This window comes from Phyllostomus hastatus, unplaced genomic scaffold (assembly GCF_019186645.2).
Source record: "Phyllostomus hastatus isolate PE091 unplaced genomic scaffold, TTU_PhHast_1.1 phas_contig_86, whole genome shotgun sequence".
NCBI lineage: Eukaryota > Metazoa > Chordata > Mammalia > Chiroptera > Phyllostomidae > Phyllostomus > Phyllostomus hastatus.
In genome coordinates, this window is record NW_025333977.1 from 23,720,849 (window position 1) to 23,742,697 (window position 21,849).

General features: G+C 38.1%; 1 protein-coding gene across 1 annotated transcript in view; it reads right to left on the reverse strand.

Annotated features, from left to right (window-relative positions):
- SPATA16 (spermatogenesis associated 16) overlaps nucleotides 1-21,849 on the reverse strand; it is a 218,916-nt gene that overhangs the window by 180,949 nt on the left and 16,118 nt on the right. Inside the window, exon 2 of the mRNA XM_045851465.1 lies at nucleotides 5,188-5,819. Coding sequence (XP_045707421.1) covers nucleotides 5,188-5,799 — 612 coding nt within the window. The 5' untranslated portion in view covers nucleotides 5,800-5,819. The remainder of the gene's footprint in view (nucleotides 1-5,187; nucleotides 5,820-21,849) is intronic.

A 21,849-nucleotide genomic window follows, 5' to 3' on the forward strand; every position in this document is an offset into this window, starting at 1 on the left:
TTGGGCGTTATTGTGATGTTTACCTGAGTAAAAGGGCCTGGACCCCATCAGGAGTTAAGAAGTGCACACTAAATCCACACGCAAATCCACAGATGTGCAAAAAGATAGCTCAGGCACTCAGAAAACTTGGTGAACTCTTGATTTCTTGATCAAGTTGCACTGAGAACTATCTGTGTTAGAATCCATTTAAATTAAGCTTTCTGGGATGTCCATATATTTATGCCCTAGAGACCTGCTACAGAATTATTCTCAGCAGAGCAATTATAGGTGAGGCTGCCCTGTAATGAGATATCTTTGCTACTTCATTAAATAAACCCCCTTGGATGGGCTCCCAAATGGACCTGCCTCATACCAAATTCCATTACACTGGAAGTAATCTCATAAGAAGGCCGTGTGCAGGTTCATTCGTCCTGGATGCCTAGCGTTTACCATAAATGGACTGAGTTCTAGGACAGGGATTCCCAAAAGCTGGTTCTCAGACTGAGGCTGTATTGATCCAAGGAGAAATAAAAATAATTTTTAAACTTAGTCAACTTTTCATCAAATTAAAATTAAAATAATCTATTTTTAAAAACCCTTCTTGTTGAGAATATGCACTTTCTATTTTTTTTCTATCTCATTGGTGGCAAATTGCTCTATATTTTTATGAAATGATGGTAACAGGTGGTTATTTTTGTAATGTTCTTGCACAATACAAATACAATGGCAATCCTCTTCCTCAATATTTAAAAAAAATTTCTTTTGGGCCCTTGAAATCCAAAAATTCTAAACCATTGTTATAGAAAAAAACTGCTTAAAAGAGAACTATTTCCTATGAAATTGGTGAGGGGCCTACAGCATTTTAAATGTGGGACCAAACTGCAAAGCTTTAATTGGAGGGCAAATCCATGTTGGTATATCACATGGCACCACGCTCCTCACTGCAGCGTGCACAAGGACGACTAAGGATCTTCTTAGTGTGCAGAGCCTGATTCTGCAGGTCTGGCACAGTCTAAAATTCTGGATTTCCAACAAACTCTCACTTAGTACAGCAAAGGCAGAGTGGTTAAGCTGGTGAGCTCTGAGCCAGATGACCCTGGTTTGGCTCCTGCCTCTATCCATTCTAGCTGTTTACCCTTGTGCAAGTTACTTAACCTGTCTTCCTTAGTTTTCTCATTAGTAACACAAGGATAATCATAGCCCCATCTTATAAGCTTGTTGTGAGAATAAAATGGAGTAATAAGTATAAGCATTCACAGAATGTAAAATACAGTATCTGACCTGTAGGAAGAGCTCCATAAATGTGAGTTATTACTCTAACTTCACAGATCAGTGACTGAAGCACCAAGATATTAAAAAAATATATTAGTACCTCAAGGGGTTCCTACATGATGAAATCAGAACTGAAAGTTCCATTTGGTAAGGAATAAGCTGTGTTCTGTCTTCTTTGGCTGGCTCAGTGGGATTGTTTGAAGCTATGAATTTTGAAGGGTGTGTATAGATCTAATTCTAATTCAATTCTACAAGTAAGGTTGAAATGATGATATTGTTTAGGTTGCATGCCGCAAACTTAGAAGAATCTTTTAGAATGAGTGTTTTTCCTATAAGTGACAAGAAAATCTGATTAGTACATTCCCACACCTTTAAGTTTTCCTGTAGGTTTTTATTAATAACTATTATCCTTTCTATGAAAGTGCAGTACAAGTGTTTATTAGCTAATTTCTTCCTTTTTACTAACAGCTAAGCAATTTATTGAAAGTAGTGTGTATTGCCTAATATGCAAATACAACCACATGAGGACAGTGGTTGTACATACCTCCTTATAGATAACCCTTACTATTTTTATGGTGGGTGAATTTATATACTTGTCCTCCAAAAATTACAGGGAATAGCATGTAGGCATGAAAAAGTAATTTACTAAGATTTTGTGTTTCTATCTTCAGCTTATACCTTTGCCCTACTAGTGTGACTTTTGAGGTGACTACGAACACAAGAGCAAATGACTGAATTCAGTAAAATGTTACAAAGATTTATGAGTAATCTCATAGAGCTAAGGACTGATCTTACCTACACAACTGGTTTAGTTTTACACAGTACAAAGAAAACACAACTAACTAAGTTTCATTAAGCACATTTAATAAATTCCTCTTGTGTTCTGAAATCCTAAAAGATTCAAGTTGCCTGCTTTTTGGAAGCTAAATTGTCATCTTGTCTGTCATTGCACACTATTTTATGTTAGTCATTATAAAACATTATGATAGACTTATGTATCTGGTTAATGTCTATATTATATAAACAAAATGAGTTAATACTTTGTCAGACCACAAGGAAACTAACATACAAGCAGTATGTTCCTAAAGGGATTATTGGATGCACTGGAAATTATCATGTCAATTAATAAATATTCACAAATCTCCAGAGCCTTTCCTAATCTTTACTTTTCTGCTTCTTTTTTGTGGTGTTAACTTTATGCACAATCAGTCTTCTGTATAATCCAAACAGCTGTCTTTATACCATCCCTTTGACAAGCATTTCGTATGCTCACAATGCCTCCCATAACAAGCATTCTAATGGAAAGTTGCTAGTTATCCTTCAATATCTCTTCTACCCTCTTCATCAGTCATGGGACTCCTGAATATTAGGAGCATGTGGAATAAAGACAATATTTCCAACCTCATGGAGGCTGATGGGGCCACATCATTAAATTTGGGTCAATGAAGTGAAAAATGAAAATGGTGTGTGCAACTTCTCTGAAGTATGCTTACAGAGACAAAATGTGCCTCTGTACTTCCTTTCCTCCCCTTCTGCCTGTCTGGAATGTGGATACAATGACACCAACTGGGGCTATTATTTTGGACCATGCAGTCAAAGCCACATCTTAAAGAACAAAACAGAATCAGGCAGCCTGGTGATCTCACCGTACCGGCCCCTCTCTATCTCTCTACCTACATCTGTGTGAAAGAAAAATAAACTCTCTTACTTTAGACACTCATGGTTTCTTTTCCTGTCACTTGCAGCGAAACCTAACCTAAACTTTTACACACTGAAATATTCATTGATGCATCTGTCCTTCAGGTATGAGTCTTATCATTATGCCTCAGTCTTTGTCATCTATCCTCTCTTATTCAAAACCATGCTACGACCTAAGGAAAAGAGAGAGATGCATTAAATAATACCTGAAGACACTAAGTATTAAAGAAGTTAAACTTAGGAGGTTATATTCAGGAGAAGAAAGGGTTAAAGAGGTTAAACATCTTTGCTATTCCTAGTAGCTTTGGCTTATTAAGAGACGTTCTAGGTAAGATTTCAAAGTTAATTCCCAAGATAATGAGACAAAAAGCTAGACCAGATGTCTAAGCTAAGTTTTGGTCTCAAAATAATCACCTTTGTTAATTACCAGTAATTAGTGTCAGCATCCAATACTTACCTAAAAACTTTGGGGAGGTGGTGGGCAGAGAGAGAGAGAGAAAGACAGAGAGAGAGGGAGAGAGAGAGAGAGAGAGAGAGAGAGAGAGAGAGAGAGATGGGAGGTAGAGAATGAATGTTCATAAGAGAGAGTCAGAATACAAGTATTTTCCAGTACAATTATATCTTGGGGTCATTAAAACCTGATTCAATTTTTACAGTTTTCAACATTGGGCTTTATGGAAAAACCAGATTATTTTCTTCCAGTTAATGCAGATATCTTTTCCTTCTTAGCTAGGCTTAATTTGAAGTTTATATTCTTTCTTATTTATGCCTCTCTTTTTTCATTGCCCAAATGGTTATTTTTTTAATCTATAAAATTACACCTTTAACCTTGCCCTTCGCACTCCCTAGGGTGGGGGGGATAGCCGAAAATGGCCCTAGCAGAGGTGCCCCGAGGTCCTCCTGAGTCTTTCTTTAACATCACTTTCTCAGCCAGAGGCTTCTTGTCTTTAGCTCAAAGGACAGCCCAGGGTTCTCAGTGGTTTGTGGATAGCTTCATTTTTGTGGGGGAGTATTTTTTACACAATACATCACTCTTCTTTTCTTTGTGTAAATAACCCTTTATGGACAGAGATATATATAGATGTATTTATTTGTGCTCTACCTTATCATTTCATATCTCTTTGGGCCTCCCTTTCTGTGCTTAGAGTTTCTTTTTAAGTATTTAGGAGCACCATCTAGTACTATTCATTAACAATTCATTGTAGATATAATCATTTTAACCTGCCAGTAACAGTGGAAATACTTTACTATTTAAATCTACATCACAAACATCTCACATTTGACTCCTGCCATGCCCTCTGTCCTGTGGTGGATCAGTCGTTACTCATACATACTATCTTTGTTTCACTGTTTATTGGTTTGTCTCCCTCATCAGACTGCTAGAGGGAAGGAACCCTGTGTCACCTCATTTATTATATCTCCAGTGGCCACCAGGCATGTATAGACAATGCACTGAATTTTTTTTGTAGTTAATGAAATATGCATTTCCTGCATTTTGCCAGGCCAGTGGGACTTCTAGTTACACACTAGGATCCTTTTACAGGCTCAGTGAGTCATGAGATGAAGCAATTTTTCCTACTACTCTTTTGTGTTTTAGTGGTGATTTTCAAGTTTCTTTTAGTCCACAGGCTATTTCTTTATACCAAGATATTGACCAACTTACCTGCTTTCAGAGAGAAAAAAATCATTACTCATAAAGCTCACTGGACTGCGAAGGAAAATGAAGTTTGATGATAAAGTAAAATGGTTTTATTTTGTTTAATAAGCATCCTGTATAAATTATCAGCTCATGCTAAAAAGATGGCTACATTTAATCATGAAGACTACATCAAAAGAGGACAATTTGTATACTCGTTAACTGCCTATTTCTAGAGAATCTATATTCTACCCACCACCACTGTAATAAAACATTATGGCTTTTATAGGTGTACATCTAAATTACAAAACCAATTGCACTTTTATATATGTTATCATTCACTTCAAGGTTTGTTATCAGAGAAAAAGCATGAAGTATGCTTTGGGGGTGATTTCTGAATGTCAAGTGTACACAGGTATTTTAATTTGCAGGCACAACTCATTTGCTTTATGTAAACCGGGAACCACATAATCCTGCTATCATTCAGTATTTCTCACCCCATGATCACTATTCCTTGCACTATGGTCAGAGCTGCTCAATGTAATCATAACTTTCATCTCACAGCTTCCTCTCACCAATCTATATTTCCTTTAATCCCATACCTCCAGTGCTGTTCTGAACTGTCCCGCCGCCACAGCATATTTCTTTTGTCTGTAGCACAGGCTGGCGTCCTTTAAGGCTACCTGAAGCCATTTGTCAATCTCAGGCAGGAAGTTGAAATTAGGTATGTGCAAAGGGTCTACTATTTCAGCCTCTCGGAATGTTGGCTGAATCCCAGTGGCTGTAAAGGCCTCCACAAACTCGTAGTTCACATCCTCTTCATCAACATAAACCAACTTCACCTCCACGTCCATGATGCTCTTCAAGGGGATGTGAGGCAGTGGCAAGGTGACCAACGGACAGTCAGGTTCCACGACCTTTGCCTCTTTCCTCCCAGCTGGCTTTTCTTCACCTTCTGCCTTCCTTTTAAAGGACAGTTTCTCTAAATCATTGTTTTGTTTTTCTTTGATGCTCTTTGCCATTTTTACTCTTTCGACTGTGATTTCTACCTGTTTACCTCCACAGCTTTTCTTAATCGCTTGTGGTATTTCCAGGATGCTGGGTGGGTTTGCTAAAGAGGACATTTTCTTGCTTGTGTTTATCTTGGGAACCAGCTGATCAGGACAGACCGCATTTCCTGTGCTCTCCAAACTCCTACTGCTGCCTGAATCCATTGATTTCTCCCCTGAAACTCCTGTAAGGGGTTAGAAGAAGAAAAATAATGAAAATATTTTGAAATTCCAATGGTTTAGGACTAAAGTCAAAATTATTTAAAACATTATTTTATTCATTAGAGACACTTATTGTTCTTAAAGTAAAACTGTATGTATCTTATCTGCTGACTGTTTTACTAAGGAAGTGCATGTTTCACTCTCAGAATTCACCAAGCATTTGTTGAAAACATATTTACGCAACATCTTAAAAAATAACCATCTATAGCTGAACAACACTGAATGAACATTTTATGGGGTACCCAAACTCACTAAATAGAAAAACCTTATACACAGCCATTGAGGACAAAAAAGACAAAAAAAAAATCCATCTCAATATTAATTTCCTGAGAAAGGCAGGTGGTCTAGAACTCATTATAAAATATACTGCTAACCTGCATAATAGACTTGGGAGTCTAAAGAAACCACAGCTGCTTCCCCTGAAAAACTTTCAGAAATGTTGTGAGCACAGTGTTTTCTCAATGTGTTTCTTCTAGTAGTAATAAGAAGCTCAAGTTTAAACCATTTTAAAGATAACTATTATTCAGACCTCACTTGAAAGCACAAGGACATGACCTTCAACCTTTCATTAATGTGGAACTACATATTTACCTTGATTCTGCTGTATTAATATTTTTGTAGCAATGCCATTAATATTGTATATTCTACGAAGACAAGGCATTTTCCTAAATCACCATTGTTCAAAAAATTACTAGCAGCCTTTTGATTCAAAAGTTTCTGCATACTATCTCTGTTTCCAGAGTAGTTTCAAAATAAAAAAGTCCTAACATCTAACAATTATGTAGTATGGTTGGTCCTATTTTTGAAAACTGTCACCTATCAAATTCTGTCCCAGAAACAACTCTGTAGGGTAAACAAGACCACACCACATTTTTCAAAGAAACTGAAGGATACATAGGTTAGGTTGTTTATCCTAGTGCTGTTGGTCACTAGCAGAACCTGGATTGCTACTTCCTTCATCCCTGAAACTTCCACTCACCACCTCCTAGCCTGCGGGCACGTCCTTTCTCTCCCGAATAGGAGAACCAATGGCAGACTTACACAAACAGAAGAACAAAATTCAAGCAAGAAGGGCTGAGAATGATAACACTGAGAAAAGATCCTGACTGACAACAATGTCTTGAGCAGCTTTTCAAAACTTATGATTATGTTAATGTCATTGATTATTTTCATTTGTTTGTTTGAAAGACAGCAGTTTGCCTATAGAAAACCTTTAAAATGTTGTGAATTTAGACCCAGTAATTCTTTTTTTTCTTTTCCCTTTTTAATTACACTTGCTATTCCATATTATATTAATTTTAGGTATAGAGCATAGTGGTTAGACATTTATATAACTTACAAAGTGATTCCCCAGATAAGTTTAGTACTCACCTGGCACCATAATTATTATAATTTTATTGACTATATTCTCTGTGACTACTTGACATCCCTATGATTATCGTGTAACTACCAATTTGTTGTTCTTAATCCCTTCACCTTTCACCTGGCTTCCATAACCCCCTCCCACCTGGCAACCGTCATTTTGTTCTCTGTATCTATGAGTCTGTTTCTGTTTTGTTTGTTTGTTTTGTTTTTTAGATAAGTGATATCATATGGTATTTGTCTCTCTTTGCATGGGAAAAATGGATAAAATAAACAAATGAGACTGCATGAAACTAAAAGGTGTTTGCACAGCAAGGGGAACCATCAACACAATGACAGCATACTGAGTGGAAGACGATATTCACCAGCGATATATCAGATAAGGGATAATATCCAAAATTTATAAAGAACTCATACAACTTAACACCAACCCCTCCCCCACCAAACAATCCAATTAAAAAATGGACAGAGGACCTCAATAGACATTGCTCCACAGAGGACATCCACATGGCCAACAGACATGAAAAGGTGCTCAGGCACCAGTCCTCAGAAAAATGAAGATTAAAACTACAATTAGATATCACCTCACACCTGTCAGAATTGCTATTATCAATAAGTCAACAAACATGTGTTGGCAAGGATGTGGAGAAAAGAGAACCAACCCTCCTGCACTGTTGGTGGGAATGTAGATTGGTGCACCCACTGTGGAAAGCAGTGTGGAGATTCCTTAAACAATTAAAAAGAGAACTATTTTACAATCCAGCATAATTACTTCAGGGTATTTATTGAAGAAATCCAAAATAATTCGAAATGATATATACATCCCTATATCCATTGCAGCATTATTTATAATAGCCCAGATTTGGAAGCACCCTAAGTGTCCATCAATAGATGAGTGAATAAAAAAGTAGTGGTATACAAGTTATAAGAAAGAATGAAATCTTACCATTTGTGACCTAGAGGGTATTATGCTAAGTGAAATAAGTCAGACCCAGTAATTCTTTTTTTCTTTCCTTTGAAGATGCACAGCCCCAATTTCACTCAAGGAGGGTGAAAAACAGAGTATCTAATACATCTTTCTGGAGCATCAAGTTTATTACAAAATTTGAAAGAACCGAATACTTTACTAAGCACCTCCACAAACATGGAAGGAAAGAACAGGGGAGGAAATAGGGGCCCCAGGAAAAACAATTCAGTCTCTAAAGTTTCATTTGGGCGGGAGGAGAGGGGTGGATCTGTAGGGAAGGCAATATCTCGTCTTGACCCACAGGGGGTTCCAGGCCTTCCTGTAAGCCTCCTGCTGTGAATCCCCAGCAGAGAATGCCACAGCAGTTTGCACACTTCTGTTGTCCACTGGACCAAGTCTCTCACCCAGGGTCCTTGCACACACAGAGAGTATTTCTGTCACTGCTGTCACCTGCTACTGTTTAGGTCTGATCTTACTCACCATGTGCCTGGCCTCCCTGGAGCTTAGCACCTTCAAGTTCAGCATTTAAAATGCAAAGAGTGTGGCTTGACCTCCCCAGAGTCTGACTGTGGCCCTGCCTTGGTTGTTTACAATTTTAGAAATTATAATGGCTTGACTCTTGTCCTTTTGAGATGCTGTTTCTTGGTAGATGGCCTACAGCACATGAGTTTTAGTATGAAACTGAAGACCGTTCTATCCAACCTCTGCCAGCCCTGGCTGTGCCAGAGGGAAAAGTTGGGGTCCTAACATTAGGCTGCCCAGCACAGAGGAAGTTTTCCTTGTTGGTTCCCTTTGGGGCTCCACCACCACTGCTGCTGCTTTGGGAGGAGTGGGAGCCCCCAGGCCCGTGGTGAAGGAATGGTGACCCTTGACTCCAGGCTGGATAGGGAAATAGTCATCCTCAATTCCAGGCTGGTGAGAGGACTGGCAGGCTGAACCTCACAGGTTGGGGAAGGACTACAACTGTTAGGGGCAGGGTGTTACCCTGATGGTGCAGCCCTTCATCTTGATTTTTGTGGTTCTCAAGATTAGGTATGTGCCCATGAAATTGTTGTACTGTCTGTCTGTCCCTGAGCCCTGGATCTCATCCCTCTTAACCCCCCAGTTCCTCATTATCTCTGTTACCTGGGGGTCCATGTCATTACAGGGTGGCTTTCTATAAGGCCTGAGTTCCTCCTCCTGGCCCATGTTAAGCCTCGGGTCCTGCATTATATCTTCCAAGAGTCTTCTTTTGCTGGGGTCAAGCATCATTTTTTTTAAAGTTTTTGACTTAAAGTATGGTAGATGGATGTGCCTACTCAGTGATCTGCTGCTTCAGTTCCCAAAAGTCCCCTCCAATGAATGACCATGCCCTCACAGAACCTTACTGTCACCATCCTGTACAGAACCACCCAGAGGCTTCAAGAATCAATCAGTCATCATATGTTTGGCACCACGAGACCTCTAGGGTGACATGCGAGGGTGCCACAGACTGTGCTGAGTTTATGGCTGGTAAATTCACAACTGAGGCCAAAGTATGCAAGTTTTACATTCAGTTCAGCATCTAAAAATGTGTTCTCTGGCTTTAGGTCCCTGTGGGAAATACTCCTCAAGTGGCCGTACTCTACCACCGACACCAGCTGCTGGACCGTGGCTGGGGTCTCCCTCTCAGTCCTGTGGCCGAGGAATAATGTTTCCTTGAGGAAAGCACCTCAAATAATTTTATACTTGGGTTATTTAAGCCAAGTATAATGGAGGAACCCCACCAATGAATGACTTTGACAGTCACCTCTGTCCTGATCAGAACGTGCCGGGTCAACCTCACTTTGGCAAAGGTTCCCTGGCCGACAGTGTTTAGGAAGCTCGTAATGGTCAGTATGAGTCTCCTCACTGAAAAGGGATGGCTCCTAGTGTCATTTTTTTTCATGTTCATGTATGTGATCCATTTTCCCAGTGTCATTTATTAAACTGTCTGTGTACTCCATTGTATGTTCTTGTGTCTTTTGTCAAACATTAATTGGCCATATAAGTATGGCTTATTTCTGGGTTCTTTATTCCATTCCATTGATCTATGTATCTGTTTATATGCCAGTACCATGCTGTTTTAATTACTGTGGCCTCAAGGTATAATTCAGTATCAGAATGTGATGCCTCCAACTTTGTTGTTATTTATTAAAACTGTTGTGGCTATTCTAGGTCTTTTGTCATTCTATGAAGATGTTTTATTTATTTTATTTTTAAAAATATATTTTATTTTTTAAAATATATTTTATTGATTATGCTATTACAATTGTCCTATTTTCCCCCTTCATTCCCTTCCACCCTGCACACCCTCTCCCACCCACATTCCCCCCCTTTAGTTCTTGTCCCTGTGTCATAAGTTCTTTAGCTTCTACATTTCCCATACTATGAAGATGTTTTAGATTATTTGTTCTAGTTCTGTGAAATCAGCCCTTGGTATTTTGATAGGCATTGCATTGAATCTATACATTGCTTTGGGTAATATAGATATTTTAACAATATTAATTCTTCCTATCCATGAGTACAGTATATGCTTCTATTTACAAGCATTTTATTCCATTTCTTTTTTCAGTACTTATAATTTTCTAAGTACAAGTTTTCTACAACCTCGGTTAAATTTGTCCCCAGGTATTTTATTTTTATTGTTTGGTGCAATTATAAACAGAATTGTTTTCTTAGTTTCCTTTTTTGATAGTTTACTATTGGTATATAAAAATACAACTGACTTCTGAATATTCACTTTGTATTCTATTTTGCTGATTCATTTATCAGTTCTTGTTGATTTTTGGTGGAATCTTTAGGGTTGGTTTTCTTACACAGTACCATGTCATGTGCAAATAATGACAGTTTTACTTCTTCTTTTCCAATGTGGATGCCTTTTATTTCTTGTCTGATTGCTGTTTTAGGATGTCCAGTATTAAGCTAAATAAGAGTGGTGAAAGTGGACAACCCATTTTTGTTTGTGATCTAAAGAGAAACATTTCTGTTTTTTTCTTGTTAAGTATCATGTTAACTGCATGTTTATCATATATGGCCTTTATTAAGTTGACATATGTTTCCTTTATTTCCCACTTTGCTGCAAGTTTTTATCATAAGTGGGTGCTGGATTTTATCAAATGTGTTCTTTCCATCTATTAATATAGTCATGATTTTTATCCTTCATTATGTTTATGTGATGCTTCACATTAATGATTTGTGGAGATTGTACCAACCTTGGATCCCAGGAATAAATCTCAATTGTTCATGGTGTGTAGTCTTTTTAATGTATTGCTGAATTCTGTTTGCTAGTGTTTTGTTGGGAATTTTAGCATCTATGTTCATCAGAGATATTGCCCTATAATTTTCTTTTTTTAGTGTCTTTATTTGGTTTTTGAATTAGGATAATGCTGGACTTATAAAATGAGTTTAGGAGTGTTTCCTCTTCTTGAATGTTTTTTGTGAATAGTGTAAGCGAGATATTAGTTTTTTAAATGTTCAGTAAAATTTACCTGTGAAGCCATCCAGTTTAGGACTTCTGTTTGTTGGGAGTTTTTGATCATTGCTTTAATTTTGTTAGTTTTAATTGATATGTTCACATTTTCTGTTTCTTCTTGAAGATTGTATGTTTTTAGGAATTTATCCATTTTTCCCATATTGTCCAATTTGTTGGCATACAGTTATTCATAATATTTTCTTACAATCCTTTTTATTTCAGTGGTATTACTTCTCCCCTTTCATTTGTGATTTCATTTATTTGGGTTCTCACTTTTTTTTCCTTGATGAGTCTCATTAAAGGTTTATTTGTCTTATCTTTTAAAAGGACCAGCTCTTGGTTTTATTAACCTTTTGTATTATTTTTTAGCCTCTTTTGTTTATTTCCATTCTGACCTTTATTATTTCTTTCCTTCTCCTCACTTTGGGTTATGTTTGTTGTTATTTTTCTAGTTCCTTTAGGTATAAGGTTAGGTTGTTCATTTAAAATTCTTCTTGTTTCTTGAGGTAGGCCTGTTATATAAATTTCTCTATTAGGACTGCTTTTACTGTGTCTCATAGATTTGGGGTTGTTGTGTTTTCATTTTTATTTATTTCAAGGTGCCTTTGATTTCTTCCTTGATCTCACTGTTAACCCACTCATTGTTTAGTAACATGTTATTTAGCCTCCATGTTTTTGTGTTATTTCTTGTGATTAATTTTTAGTTTCATACAATTTTAGTAGAAGATACTGATACAATTTCAATTTTCTTAAATTTATTGAAACTTGTTTCGTTTCCTACCATGCAGTCTATCCTAGCAAATGTTCCATGTGCACTTGAAAAAGTGTATATTTTGTTGTTTTGGGGTAAAATGCTCTGATGATACCAATTAAATCCTTCTAGTCTGCTGTACCATTTAAAGTTGCTGTTTTCATGTTGATTTTCTGCCTGAAAATCTATCCACTGATGTCAATGAAGTGTTAAAATTTCTTACTATGGCTATACTACTGTTGATTTTCCCTTTATATCCCCAAGATTTGCTTTATATATTTAGGTGCTCCTATGTTGGGTACATAAATATTTATGAAAGTTTTATCCTCTTGCTGAACTGATTTCTTTCTCACAGGTAATGTCTTTTGTTTTTCACATAGCCTTTGTTTTAAAATTTATTTTGTCTGGTACATGTATTGCAACCCCAGTTTTTTTTCATTTCCATTTGCATGAAATGTCTTTTCCCATCTCTTTACTTTCATTCTTTCATTCTGACATGGGTCACTTGTAGAAAGTATATATATGGGATCTTGTTTTCTTATCCATTCAGCTACCTTATGCCTTTTGACTGAAGTGTTTAATCCATTTACCATAAAGTGATTATTAATAACTTTATTTCCATTTTATTTTTTATAATTATGTCCCTCTTCCCCCCTCCTTCTTTAAACAGTCTCTTTAACATTTCTTGTAAGACTGGTTTGTTGGTAATGAACTCCTTCAGCTTTTTCTTGTCTGGAAAGCTATTTCTACTTCCATTAAAAATGAGATCCTTTCTGGGTAGAGTAGTCTTGGTTGTAGATCCCTGATTTTCATCATTTTGAATATTTCATATGCAATGTGTTCTGGCCTGAAATGTCTCTTGAAAAATCAACTGACAGTTTTATGGGAGTTCCCTTGAAGGAAACTAACTGCCCCTTCTTGCTGTTTTTAAGATATTCTCTTTATCTTTAACCTTTGCCATTTTAATTATGATGTGTTTTGGAGCGGACCTCTTTGGATTCATCTTGTTTTTAACTCCCTGTGCTTCCTGGACTTGTATGTTTATTTCCTTGTCCAAGTTAGGGAAATTTTCAGTCATAATTTTTTCAAATAGATTTTTCATCCTTTGCTGTCTCTCTTCTCCTTGTAGTATCACCATGATGCAGATGTTGTTATTGGTTAATGTTGTCCCAGAGGTTTCTTCAGCTATCTTTCTTTTTTTTTCTTTTTGCCAAGCTGATTGTGTGTTTTCTGCTACCCTGTCTTTCAAATAACTGATTTGATTTTCTGGTTCATCTAACTTGCTGTTGATTCCTTCTAGTTTATTTGTTTCAGATATTACACTCTTTCATTTTTGACTAGTCCTTTTTTTATGGCTTCTCTGTCACTTTCATGCTTACTAACTCTTTAAGTTCTTAGTGAGTTTATTTATTCCTCCTCTAAGGTCCTTGAGCATCTTAATAACCATTGTTTTGAACTCTGTCTAATAGGTTGCTTGCCTGCATCTCATTTAGTTCTTTCTCTGGAGATTTCTTCTGTTCCTCATTTGGAGCATGTTTCTTTGTCTTCTTGTTTTGGTAGTTGTCCATATTGTTCCTGTGTATTAGGTAGATCTACTATGTCTCTTAGCTTTGTCACAGTGGTCTTATGTAATAGGTGTCTAGTAGGGCTCAGTGACACATTTACCCTGATCACATGAGCTAGGTGCTCCAGGAATGTCCCTTGTATGAGTATGTGAACCCTCCTATTGTAGTTGAATCTTGATTGATGTTGGTCTGCCCATGGATGGGTTGACTCTTAGCCTGGCTATGAGGACTGACCTTGGCCACAGTTTATAAGCTGCATGCAAGTGTTGATGCCACAAAGGGAATTCACCCCAGTAGCAGCTGGTGACTGTCAAGATCTTCCTTTAGGTGTGCCACTTGTGGAGCTAATTGCATCATGCTGTGATGGGGTCCAAAGCCTGCCACTGGGTGGGTTTCTCCTGGGGCCTCTTGGGAGGGACTCCCAAGTGTGGGTCAATGTCAGGTGCTATTTGTGACCAGCTGTTTGGAGTTACAAAGCAATCCATAGTTTGTGGCTGCCTCTTCTGGCCTGGGTATGCATGGAATAGATCAAGCTGTGCATTGAGGTCAGCTTCTAGCAGTATTAAGCCTGGGGTCAAGTCAACAAAAGGCCCAAAGAATCTCAAGATCCACCTCTTCCTCCTGGCTGCCTGTTAGGCTCAGTCACTAAATGAACCTCTGGAAGTATGCAAGATTCATTAGGTAGGTTCTCAGTGAGTCATCAGGTAGGGGTGAGTGGTGTTCACCAGAATGATACAGATTCTAACTCAGCACCACTGCTGAGTTTGAGGCCTCTCAGGGTACATAAAGGCTAACTGCCACCTGTTTCTGGGTACCTGTTTACCTTTGTGGTGGATTAGGGTCTCAGGGAATCATTAGGTTGAGACCAGCAAAGTTCATCAGGCCAAAACAGACCAAGATTAAGTTGTCTGAAGGGAGGGCTCTGCAGAGGAATGGTGGTGGTAGTCAAGCATGTGAGGGAAAGATGTTCCAACCTAGAGCTATACAACTCAATCTCTCCTAGAGTATGCCTTGACCTTCTCAAGAACTTTCCAAGAAAGTCTGCACCATGAGCCCAGGCTGGAAGCAGCCATCTGACTCCTCTGTAAGGTGCAAGCATGGCAGGGTGGGTCCACTGGGAGTCAAGAGTGTAAAATTATCTTGCAGGGAATGCAGTGTGGATTGGGTGGGGGAGCAGTTAATGACCCCCATCCTACAGCCAAACAACTCAGTGTCTTCTTATGTGCATCTCTGACACCCCGAGTCTGCCCAGACCTCCTCACGGGTCCTCCAAAAAAGTCTGCATCATGGGTCTAGGCTGACCTCAATAAGCTGACTCCTCTAAAGGGCATGGACTTGTCAGGATGGAGCTACATGGAGTGTTTGTGGGGAGGGTTAGTGCATTCCCCCTTGCTAATGCTATGTGGAGGGGAGTGCCTGACCCAGGAAAGATGGCATTTGTAGGTGGCATGGGGGAAGGACTCAGCAGAGAGACCTTGGTGGCTATCCCTGCAGGCTCTCCCTAGAGCCACACTACCCATTTTTTCCCTGTATGACTCTAGTCTGCTTAGAGCTGCCTTCCTTTAGCTGTTGCTGTGGGTGAGTGCCTGAGAATGTGATTTTGTACACTGGCCTTTTAAGAGGTTATTGGATTTCTAGCAGACTGCTGTCTTTCCTTAGCACACAGAATCCCCACTGATTTTTCACAGCCTGATGTTATGTGGGCTCCTTTTCCCAGCTCTGGTGCTCTTGGCTGGGGAGCCTGGCCTGGAGTTGAGATTCCTTGCTCCTCAGGAGGAACTTTGCAGCTGTGATGTCCCTCCATATTCTCAACCACCATACACAGGTGACGGGACAGACTTTTTTACATCTCCACCCTTCCTACCAGTCTCAGTGAGGCTTCTTCTGTAAATCCTTGGTTATAAGACTTCTACTCTGCTAATCTTCAGTTGGTTATTCAGGTTGATAATTCCATAATTTAGTGTAATTCCAGTTTTGTCCTTGGAGGAGGTGAGTATAACTTGTATGTACTCTGCTGCCATTTTGGATCCCTTCCTTAGTAATTCTTAAGGACAATAGAGGAAGAAACAAAATAACATATGGCTAACCTTTGAGGCACTTTGTTCCTTATCATTACATATGTGTGTCATCGAAAAGGTTAAGGTCAAATGTGGACATGTCAAGAAATCTACTGTGATGGTCTATATTATTTTATTAGTGAGATCACATTCCAGTACTTTCAGTAACAACCATCTTGGATATTAATTTGTAAAAGTGTAGTACTAGAATAATATTTCCCCAGTGATTTACACTGATCAGTTGTGTGTTATGCTTAACAATGAAGGAGATTACCAGGGCTGGTAATCATAGACCCCAACCACACAGCTTTACTTTGATCAAGGCCCTGTGTTTTTTTTTTTTTTTTAACTCTCTTGGAGTAATTGCTGGTATCCAATCTATCTTTGGACCATTAATGTGGCTAGTTGGAGTAGTGAGGGAAAATCTGCCTTGGTCCTAACTCTATCTTATGTTCTTGTCCCATATATAAATTGAGTAAAAGTTAACTTCAGTCCTTGAATTAAGATGTCTGGTGGATGGACACTTTGGATATGCATCTATACCAATAACTTTATTTCAGTAGCGGAGATTTAGAAACAATTGTAACACAATCCCAACACCCCACACATGCACTGCATGATTTTTTAAGTGTCATATACATTTTCAAGTAAAACTTATATACCACAGTATGGCTCAATTCCAAATACAGCTTGATTCTGATGAATATTATAGAAATTATATATCCCCATCTTGGTTCAATGCTATCTGTGAAGCAAAAGAAATGTGAAGCTCTTGAAATTGTTTAAAGCTCAAGATACTTGATTTTAAGGATCTCTGATTCATATTCATTCTTAAAATAGACTGCAAAAATATAAACGGGAAATGTTGCTGGGTGAGCCATTCCAAACTTTTCATGACATGTCCCCGGTGTCTTTTCTGAACTCTCTACTTCAAGCACCAGTGGCTAAAATATGTCAGACTATTTGTAATTGGTTATACAGTGGTACCTCAGTACTCACTGTTAATTTGTTCTGGAATTCCTGATGAGTGCCCACACTGACGAATACCAAACAAACTTTTCCTATAAGAAATTCTGTTTGTGGTTCAGGGTGGTGTCACGACTCAGCTCCAGCAAGTGTGATGAGTCCCGAGCAAGCACTGAGTGCTGAAACATTTTTTCTCGTCAAAATGCAACAAGTACCATGTTTGAGGAGGTTTGAAGCCAATGAGTACTGAAGTACGAATGCACTTAGTAACATTTTTAGCATTACCTACCTACAGCAGCATTACCTATTTTTGGCACATGTATTTTGTACCTCTTAAACACATATAAATGTATAAATTTATCTTTATAACCACTTCTTCTAGAAAGTAGTTGTTCTCTCCCTCTCTCTCTCTCTCTCAATCTTTCCCCTTGCCTCCTTTCCTCCTACCTTCTGCTTATTTTTCCTTCAAACTCCCCCAGACCAGTCTTCCTCCCATCTGTCCCCCATCCTTCCCCACACCTTTTTTCTTGGCAAGAAGGAAGGTTTTATTGTTTTTATGAAACAGGCTTCTGAATATTTGTGCATCAGTCCTTAAATCTCTCTATAGAAATCACAATTTTGGTTTTCAGTGCAGATTTGTGTAAGAAACAATAATAGAGGAGGGGGAAATGTACATGGAAGATACAGCACTCAAGAGGGAATAAGTACGTAAGCAAATATATCATTTCAAACACCTAGAAGATCAGTTATTGCAAATTTGTCTGAGAAACAATAATTCATGCCCCCTCAATAACCTAGAATAAATACCCTAATGTTTAAAAGTGGCCTGAATGTGCAGGCTGGAAAAACATGGCCCAAACCAACCAATATATTTCAATGTTGCTCACAAATCAAGCAACTTCAGCCTCAGATTTAGAGCTTGTTCTTTGTAAAAATTGGTGCCCATCTGCAGATTAGTTATGGAACTGCTCACTTACAGCTTTTGAAAAATCATTAAACTCCATTTAAATAATCTGGATTTCAAGGCCTTTCGCCACCTAGTCCAATGCGTGTTTCCAGATCTACTGAGCACTTCTTATGTAGACAACTCTGGAGTCAATTTGAAATTCTTGTTTCTTCTAAAAGATACTCACATGCAGTCTGTCTACTAAGAATTCTCCATCTTCTTGTTCCCACCTCATTGTACCTGTCCAAACCTAGCCAGAAGTTATCCATCTCTCCTTCCTCGGAATACCAATGGCATTTATAGCACTTATTTTGTACATTGCCATTATGTCTGAATGACTTATTTCTTCCAATAAACTCTCTTAAAGCAGACATATGTTTTACCTATCTTGACATTAGTCAAATATCTTGACATTAGTTTAGTGGTTTGCATAGAGTATGCATTCAATACATGTTGATCAATATGGATGCTATGAATTAAAGGTTAATTTACACATTTTAAGAGAAACAAAACTGGATTTTTCTAAAGGTATGACCTGTAAATGTTTTAACAGTTGTTTCTGAGGTGTTTTGCTAGAATTTTGTTTTAAATTCGGTCCTGGATAAAGTACAGTGTCTTCTTTGATAGTTCAAATGAATCATGTACCAACCAGATTTAAACTATCAACCTCTTTATTTTTTTTAGTAGTCAAGTTGATTAACATAATATTAGTCAGTGTTCCTGAGGCACTGAGTTACACTTTAATCATTACTTCAGTAAAAATACTTTTAGAGAAAACTGTGACAGTATTCACTGATAACATTCTGTAAAAATAAAAAGTCCATTCTTTAATTTAGAAGACAGCACTGTAAAATTGATTTCCTCACAGAGAAAAAAATGATCTCCAGCAAATATTGATATGAAACATTAGAACAATTTCCAAGGTTTTATAATAAATACAGGTACAAGAAACAAAGAGAGGTTAATGTTCAATCATTTTTGGGGGGGACCATTTAAAATTTATTCACTGGATTTTTAATACATGTATTTTTTTCTCCAAGCATTTCATCAAGCATTCTGTTTTATGTGGGAGTTTCTATTGCTTCATAGATACAATCAGTGGTCTATATGGCTATCAGTACTGCAAACTGTTTATTAAAATTTCAATTGAAATAGGCAGCTCAAACATGGGAAATTCAGAAAAAGAGCATCCTTAAAAAATGTGCTCTCTGAAACATTCAACATCACAGTTGCCATGGTTTTCTTTCTTAAAAAAAATAGAAAGAGATCTAATTTTATCTTGCTGTTAAATGTAACCAGAGAGACATTATAAGGAAAAACATCTTGCTTGTTAGTCCACTAGTATACCTTGATATATTTTAAAAACACACTACAAAATATTTCTTCATCTAATAATTGTTTATTGAACACCTACTATGAACAATGTATTGTGCTACATATTATGAAGAAAACTAAAGATGAATAAGAGGGGCATTGGCATTCCTTAGCTCCTATTTGGTAATAGGGGTGAGGGTGAGCAGGAGCAATGTATAGATAAGTAACTTCATACAGAGGAGACATTCTCAAACTGCGAGTTGCTGAGGCGGAAATGCATCACAATCCTTTTTCTGTACTGCTCTCTAGTTCTTACAGAGTCTGGAACATAACAGACCCCCGGTGCACATTTGTTACTGAGTACGTGCATGGCTGCGGGGAGTACTATGGTAGCATTGATGGACATGCTTCCGTGGGAACATGGGACTGATGCAGTTTCTAGAGATTTGCTTTTCAGAAGAGGCTGCCTGGAAGGTGTCCCTATGCGAGAAATTTTCCTTTACCTTTATCTAAATACCCATAAAGCACTATTATCAGAAGGGAGAGTGAATTTGGTGCACAATGCTCATTAAGAAACACAAATAAACATGTCATATAGTGTTATAATAATAATAATTACAACCAACAGGTATTCCCAGTTTACAAAGTTATCTCACTGGATTATCACATTTGTTTCTCAAAACACTTCTGCATAAATGTCATTACCCTCATTTTACTAATGGGGAAACCAAGAGATTAAACAACCTGGAGGTGATCACCAAGAGTGTTTACCAGACCTAAGGCTAGAATGCACGGCATTCTGGACTCCAGGGTAATAAATTCCTGTGCACTGTACCATCATAGATTAAGGTTGGTACTTCTACCTTAAAACTTTTTAAATTAATTCAATAACTAGGTTACTTAACTTTACTGTTATTTTATTGGGTGGGACTCCTTTTAAAATGGTAACAAATTGGCAGTTAATGCTTAGCATGTATGTGAACTAAATTTGTTGAGAAAAGGGCTGGGTTTTAATGTTTTTAAATAAAATCTTTAGTTGCAAGTGTAAGTATGGCCCTATTAGATTCCAACAGTCAATACGTTCTGAAATAAAATGATGCAGACATTACACTTCCACATGAGGGGATTCCAGGGATTTCAAACTTAAAATTGCCAAACCATTTGCTGATTGATCACTGAGTCACCAAACGGGAATAATGGCATCGAAGCAACTGTACGTCTTTGTATCTGGTACACTGTGAAAACTGCCATGCTGCATCAGAGTCAGTGTTAGAGAGACGGTTTCATCATGGTATTATGTAGTTGGAAGAGCATTACATTTGGAGTCACAAGAAAGGTTTGAATTCTATATTTACTATTCATTAACTGTATGTTCTAGGAGAAGTTGTCCAACCTTTCTAAACATTTTCCCTCCTTCAGAAATGGGAATGACCTAATACACAAGAATCATATGAGAATCAGATAAGATGTCTTACGTAATGGCACATAAATTAAAAGAGGTGAGGTAATTACACAAACAACCTTCTAGAACATCTCTACACTCTTTCAAAGGCTAAATTCTTCCATCTGGATTCTATCTCTTCATCCTCTCAATGACTGTGCTCCTGCAACAGACACCTTTCCACATCACCTCTTCTCTCTTGCTTTGTCCTGTTACTGCAGGCACTGCTCTAGCAACACTTTTCTTTGAAGAAAAACAAACAAGCATACAAACTCCCTTTCCTCTACTTCTCCTTCCAGCTGGTCTCCCACGTCACTGTTGCCTCCACTGCCAAGTGACTGAAAATAATTTTTAAAAATATTCTCTGTCTATACTTTTTCATCACACAGTCTCTTCCTAACCTACTCTCTTCAGGCTTCAGTCCCTTCCATTCATTCCACTTAGACTGCTCACGTACACGTCATCAGTGACTTTCATGTTGCCTTCTTGTGGCTCTCACCTGCCAGACCTTATGGGGCAGCGATCCTTACGGATGACACTCTCTCTTGTGGGACCCTTTTGCTCACCTTCTGCAGTACCAAGGTCATCCGATTTTTCTGTCATTTCACTGGCCACCCATTTTCAGTCTTCTGGGTTAACTCTTCCTCTTCTGTTCCATCCAAGAGCTGGAGTTACTTGTTTTCTCCAACTATATTCTCTCCTTAGGTAATGTGTCCAGTCTTATAACTTCACATACTATCAAGTGCTTTTCCCTCCCAGGGTTGTAGCTGTAGCCCTTACATATTCCAGAATTTCAAAATTGAATGCCCAACTGTTTATGTGACATATCTATTTGGAAAGCACTAATATGCATTTTAAAACTAACAAGCTCAAAAGAGATCCCTTAACTCCCATCTCCTCAGTTTGCCCCTCTCCCAGTCTTCAACTTTCCAGTATGTGACTCCACATCTATCAGGTTGGCTGGGACAGAAATTTATAAGCTATCTGTTCTTTCTTTCTCCCTTTCTCCCCTCGCCTCCCTTCCCCTTCCATTATCTTTCCCTCCCTCCCTCCCTCCCTCCCTCCCTTCTTTCCTCTCCCTCTCTCTCTCTCTTTCCCCTTCCTTCCTTCCTCCTATTCTCCTCTTTCTTTCCTTCCTTCTTCTCTTTCTTA